Consider the following 6,657-nt stretch of genomic DNA (forward strand, 5'->3'; position numbering starts at 1 on the left):
GGAATTTTCCCACGGTTGTTGTTTAGGCTAATGCTTTCTGTTAGTCACCCCATTTCCACCCTTCCCTTTTACCCCTCCCACCTATCTCACCCTTTTCTTCCATCACACCTCCCGCTGTCACTCTTCTTTCTCAGTATGTTTTTATGAAGCGGATTGGCTATGCACAGAGTTTAGGGGTGGGATCTCGCGATCGTTGGATTTTGTTTCCAAGTGGGAGGGAGGAGGGGAGATTCGAAGATGGCGCCCGTCGTGACGGGGTAAGTAGAAATTTGGTCATAATGTGGTTGAAAATGTCAATTTAACATTTATATGAACAGCCCCGGATTACATAAATGCTTCTATTCTGTTCTCTGACGTAAGATTTCCTAAAATGTTAGTTTAGATACCTTAATGATGTCGCCCGGTACAGCTTGTGGTTGCTGGGTCAGTTTCGCAAAACTACTTTTCGTAGCATGCTGCTTCTCTGTTCCTCGTGACATTTTTAAAGATTATTTGAAATTATTGCAGACACTTCTCATGAGGTAACTTTTATTTTTTTCATTTTAAGACCTTCTTTTCCAGCGCTATTTCCATATCTCTGGCTGTCTTTCGTTGTTTTGGTTCATTACGTTCACTTTTCTATTCAATCACAACAACATCTAGCTCCATCATCACATGTACATCTCTGCATTAGCTCATTCCCTACTGTATTTCAGCTAAAAAAAATCGTGAACGGATGGTTCTGCTATAAATGTGAACTGTTTTGGAATAGCTTCAGGGGCATTAAGTCTGTTTTGTTTCTGCTGTACACTAAAACCTCATGTACAATGCATCAGATCATGTTATTGTCTTGCAGGAAGTTTAGTGAGCCACATCTGCCCCGACGTTTAACGAGGTAAGGATGGAACTTCAGCTGAGTCCTACTTTACATATTTTTCACTACAATTTTAACAGGTCTACAGATCTTTATATGCAAGTGCAACTACGTAAACAGACATGACATTGTACTAAATGACCTTAGTGCTGGAATTCAAAGAGAGAGAGACTTATTTCAATCTGAAAAACTCACACAAAGAGAAAAGACAATTAGAAGAAATTTATTGATACAATTACTTTGTCTTTGGCACTTAGACCTCGGCAGGAAAGATAGCACTGAATTTTGATAGATATGCATGGACAGGGGCAAAAGATAGGGCTGTTTCTCCCCCAGGTCTGGAACTGGTGGTTGAGTGGAGATAGATAAAGTTGGTCAGTCTGTAGACTGCTGGTTAGTGAGACGGTATGCTGAGCTTTATGGGGAGATCCAGTGGACTGCGTGAGCTGATGCTAGAGCTTCACTCAGGGACCTGGAAGAATGAAGTCCAGTTTGGATAACACAGGTTTAGAGAACCTATTCATGATGAGCAAGCATGAAGTGACAGTGGAGAGGAAAAACTCCCCGTTGGGAAGAACCTCTGGCAGAACCAGGCTCAACAAGGCGGTCTTCTGCCGGACCGGTTGAAATGAGACACGGAATATAGAAGAGTCCGGAAGGAATGACACTCTGATGAAGTTTTAACTACGATGGTGGAAGAGGTGGGTTGAAACGGGGTCATCTGAATGAAGTCACACGGCGCACCCAGCGGCAGACAAGTTGCGGATCAGAGGCCTTTTAAAAGGAGCTTCGGATGCCGATGGGCTTTTGTGGAGGTGTGGTTCAAAGCTGATGTGTCGTAGGTGGATGTAGGAGAGCAGTTTCTTCAGTTGAACTTCCGCAGAGGCTCCATTTCTGAGTGATGTCTTATTATTCTCTCCCCTCTTCAATTGGTAATGTTTAAATCGATGAATTCATTTTATTAAAATACACTATCTTAGTTGGAACAGGTTTTGCACTTATTGCATCATTGATGCAGCATCTGTATGCAGATTCAGTCTTACCTAAGGTCTTAAGGAAAGGTCCCGCTAATAGAGGACTTGGATTCATTCTTATGACTCTCCTCTTCTCTCTGACAATTCTTATTTTCTTCATGGTTTAACTCAGCATAACCTCCTGGCATGGTACAGTGATACAATAGTCATTAAAGCAGGTGTTCCCACTGGAAAATCAAATTGCTATATCCATAAAGCTTGTCATTGGAATTATGCATTAAATTCCCTGGTAAATGGCAGCTGAACTTGGACTTGATAAAACACATTGGATCCGTAACGGCAACTTTTTATCCAACTTTCCTTTAATATGCTTTTATACTAACCTCTGCAAACAGGCAGCTTTTTGGAAATACATACAGTTTGAGCTGTAGTTTCTATAGCTCCTCTACAGGGGGCCAAAAAAATTTGGCCAAACACGTCTCAAGCCAGTATAATTGTGTGCATTTTTCTATACAAAATACAATTTTTGTGTTCAAAAGTAACTGATTAATCTTATGTAAGATTTAGAACTTGTACAGAGCACGGAGTTCATATTTTGAACAGAATTAAGAACAAAATAATGACATTCTAGTTCACTAAAGTGGAGTTGTGTAATGCAGTTTGCCCATTGTCATTTAACAGATACCCATCTTTTATTTCAGAGAGGCAATGAGGACCTACTTAAAAGAGAAACAGGATCAAACAGTGCTCATACTACATGCTAAAGTGGCACAAAAGTCTTACGGGAATGAGAAAAGGTCTGCGTGAACCTAACTACTTCAAATAGAGATATTTCCTGATCAAAATGGATATAAGGACCTTTTTTCACTAAAAGTTTGTACCCATTAGGTTTTTCTGTCCTCCACCATGTGTGTATCTGATGGGAACGGGTTGGCAGAAGAAGGTGAAGGAGTTGGTGAAAGATGGCTGCTCTGAGCAGGAGGCCCAGCCTTATGTCTTTATTGGGATAGGCAGCAGTGAGCAGGACATGCAACAACTTTTTCTGGAAGGAAAGGTGAGTCACAAATTATAATATACCATTCACTAAGAGCTCAAGTGCCTTAGGCATACTTTGCTACATTGGTATCCAGAAATTTCTGTGTATTCTATTTGGATTAATATGATAGATAAGGGGTATTTGATATATTTTCCATTCTCTGAACTAGAATAAATAAAAAAAAGATGGATACTTGCATTAAAGAAGGGCACCTGATGGGGAAGCTGTTGTTGCCTGACTTTCTCCAGAATGTTGTACTGTTGAGCAGTTGCATTCTGTAGTCCTAAAGACATTGGGGACTTTCTAAAAGCTACAGGCAGTTGGCTTTTCCTTCATGTCAGTAATATTTATGGTTGACCTAAAAAAAAGTTGTTAGGATCACTGTGGAGAAAGCTAATATAATTTAGAGCCGGGGAAAAATGTTGACATGGAGTTTTGTTCAGCCTATTATCTCTTTTTCACTTTAGCTGACAGGAAATTTTTAATGGGTCCTGTTGGCTTTGTTTTGGTATTTGCATTTATGAAGAGCATTATAGACATAAACCTTCTGCCTTAATACATGTTGAGAACAGCTAGTAGGTAAATGTACAAGCTGAATGGAAAAGGCTGCATTTAAAGAGATTCACAAAGAATACATGTACATTTCTAAGCATAGACCTGAATACTAAATAATGTATATTAAGATATTAGAATTACATAATTAGTTTTTTCTACACAAAAACAAAATCATAGTTATTCTCGTAAACTAACAGGCCAGGCAAGCAGAGCTTTAAACAGGAAAGCCAGTAGGCATTTTGTAGCTGGGAAAGCTGCAGAGATCCTCACTTTTGGTTGGAACAATACCAGGCAGGATCGATTACAAAAGAAATTGAGAAAGTTCGGTTTTTAAGAATAGTGACAAGAAAAGATATTAAGAATGGTTTGGATCAAAACTGTGTTCATACATATAGGAACTGTCCCAGGCATTTTTTTAGATTTAAATAGAAATGAGAGTCCTGGTGAGACTCGGGAGTTTTTGCTTAGACTCTTTACTACCAACTTGTCTGAGCTTGAGCTATTTTACTAAGCATGGGCGGAACTGTTTAACCATCCCCCCAGTTAGTATTTTTTTAATCAGATGGACTTAATACAAATTAATTCATGGCCCATTTTCCTGAGTTTTATTTGCTATTGATTCTTTCCTTTTTCCTACCCTTGACAATCATGCATAACTTTTTTGTTTTACTACCAATACTTAATTAAATAACCACATTGAAGTTAATGAAATTAATTTCACAGCTTGTAGAGAAGCTAATGGAGGATTAACAATAGTTATATTCCCATTAAAAGTTTTTAATCTCTGTTATAGTACCGAAATTTAAGAATTTACCTATAACGACCCAAAATGTATCATGAATCATATGCACTTTTATTACTTATTTTGTAATGTCGAATGTAAGAAAAGCTTGTTCGAGTGGTATTAGTAGAGAATAATAGTCAACAAAAATAGGTATGAGAAAAACTGACCCATGTATTATTAATCAACAGGTTACAGAAACTTTAAACAGAGACAAGAGTATTCCTATCAGAGTGCCAAAATCAGAGATTGTAGAGATAATCCCATATTAGTTTTTTTGGCTACATTCAGACTGATATCTGATGATAATATTGGATCGGAACACCCCTAACTACACCTATGTTTGCTTTTAAATAAGTTGTTCTTTCAAATACACGAAGGATAAAAAGAATCAAATTAATTTAATCCTTTCTCTTCTTCAGAACTTCTGCACAGCTAAAACATTGTATATCAGTGATACAGACAAAAGAAAGCACTTCATGCTGTCAGTGAAGATGTTACATGGAAACAGTGCGGATATTGGAGTTTTTCCAAGCAAGAGGATCAAAGTCATCTCCAAACCCTCCAAGAAGAAGCAGTCCCTTAAAAATGCAGATTGTGAGTGTCACACAACAGAGGTGGGAGATCTGAAGCCATCTGTCATTTATGTGTTCTATCCAAGCACTGAACCAGGCAAGTCTGTTTTGCACAATTTAATTCACTGTGCAGATTGGCCTTACCTGGTTGAGTGGCTGGATAGAACAAATACATGACAGAGATGACTTGATGGCTTCATACCTATTTCACACAACCACCCTGGCCTGTATTGATGTGATCATAGGGAGAACCTTTGGTTTAAGTCTCCTCTTTGTTTTTCACCAGTGTGCATAGCTTCTGGGACTAAAGTAGCCTTGTTCAACCGCCTGCGTTCCCAAACAGTCAGCACCAGGTATCTTCATGTGGAGGGGGGTAACTTTCATGCCAGCTCCCAGCAGTGGGGGGCCTTTTACATTCACCTGTGTAAGTCACACTTTTTTTTTTTGTGGGGAGTTTGTCCACTTCTTTTTAAAGGGTGAATAAATGAATGAATGTCTATTCATTCAAAATTCTATCTTAAATTTTTTAGTGGATGACGATGAATCTGAAGGAGAAGAATTCACCGTTAAAGATGGCTACATTCACTACGGTCAGACGGTGAAATTGGTCTGCTCTGTTACTGGCCTGGCTCTGCCCAGACTGGTATGCTTGGCATTACGAATGTGTCCTGAAACACAACCCTTATTCTTAGTTTGTGTCACTGTTTGCATCACCTGTTTTCATGATGGCTGTTTTTGCCGCATCAGATCATTCGCAAAGTGGACAAGCAAGCAGCTCTGTTGGATGCAGATGACCCTGTATCTCAGCTTCACAAGTGTGCCTTCTACCTAAAAGATACAGAGAAGATGTATCTCTGTCTCTCACAGGAGAGGATCATCCAGTACCAGGTGAGGAGATGCATTCCTGTGCATACATATAAATGTGTTTTAGAACATGTGTCTGTTTACATATTTATTCAGCTTTAACAACTCCAAGAAATCCATGTGATATAGATGAATTAAAGGGAAGAAAATACCATCCATCCATCTTCTTGTGCTTATCCTGGGTCTGGTTGCAGGGGTAGCAGCCTGAGTTGGGCGTCCCAGACTTCCCTCTCCCCAAGCTACTTGGGCTAGCTTATTCCTGGAAATCCCAAGGCGTTCCCAGGCAAACTAAACAACATAGTCCCTCCAGATTGTCCTGGGTCTTCCACTGGACAGGAGACATCCTGACCAGTTGCCCAATTTACCTCATCTGACTTTTCTCGATGTGGAGAAGCAAAGGATCTACTCTTGAGTCCTTCCTAGATGACTCTGCTTCTTCTGATTGAGTTCTTTCTTCATCATGACTGACCGATATTCTAGGTCTTGTTCATTGATTAATAAAGACCTGGAAATACTGACACTCCTTCACTTGAGGCAGGACATCCTCCCCATCCAGGAGATGGGGAGGTGTATAGGGGAGATGTCTACCCTTTTCCCGCTCGAGACAACGGTCTCGGATTCAGAGGCACTGATCCTCATCCTGGCCACTTCACATTCGGCTGTGAACCGCTCCAGTTAGAGCTGTATATCATAGCCTAATGAAGCCTGCTGTACCACATCATCTACAAAAGGTAGAGACGCAATTTCTGGGTTGCTTTTAAAAAAGCCGTTTTAATTTAGCCCTAGAAGAACCGTTTCACCATCATATCTCCAGTATAGACACAGACTAGCAGTCACCCTTTCTCCGTGCTTGGCCAAGCTGTTGGACTGCAGGCTCCTCTGATCCCCCTCTGTTATTCTTTCACCTACAGCAGTTAGCCTCTAGAGGTTAGCCTTGGCTAGCCTTAGCCTCTCGCTGCTCATTCTCCCTGCGGGCTGAGCTCAGAATGCTGTCTCACCTTACCTCTGTCTTGGTGATT

The 6,657-nt window shown here is 40.2% G+C and overlaps 1 protein-coding gene across 1 annotated transcript in view; it reads left to right on the forward strand.

The window, feature by feature from the left end:
• Positions 1–228: 228 nt before the first annotated feature.
• The window catches only part of LOC107099483 (recombining binding protein suppressor of hairless-like), a 9,287-nt gene continuing 2,858 nt past the window's right edge, over positions 229–6,657 (forward strand). Inside the window, exons 1-8 of the mRNA XM_015397629.1 lie at positions 229–257; positions 836–874; positions 2,529–2,624; positions 2,716–2,881; positions 4,622–4,796; positions 5,061–5,198; positions 5,305–5,417; positions 5,522–5,662. Coding sequence (XP_015253115.1) covers positions 238–257; positions 836–874; positions 2,529–2,624; positions 2,716–2,881; positions 4,622–4,796; positions 5,061–5,198; positions 5,305–5,417; positions 5,522–5,662 — 888 coding nt within the window. The 5' untranslated portion in view covers positions 229–237. The remainder of the gene's footprint in view (positions 258–835; positions 875–2,528; positions 2,625–2,715; positions 2,882–4,621; positions 4,797–5,060; positions 5,199–5,304; positions 5,418–5,521; positions 5,663–6,657) is intronic.

The sequence above is a fragment of the Cyprinodon variegatus genome, unplaced genomic scaffold, assembly GCF_000732505.1.
Source record: "Cyprinodon variegatus isolate N-32 unplaced genomic scaffold, C_variegatus-1.0 Scaffold876, whole genome shotgun sequence".
Classification (NCBI taxonomy): Eukaryota; Metazoa; Chordata; class Actinopteri; order Cyprinodontiformes; family Cyprinodontidae; genus Cyprinodon; species Cyprinodon variegatus.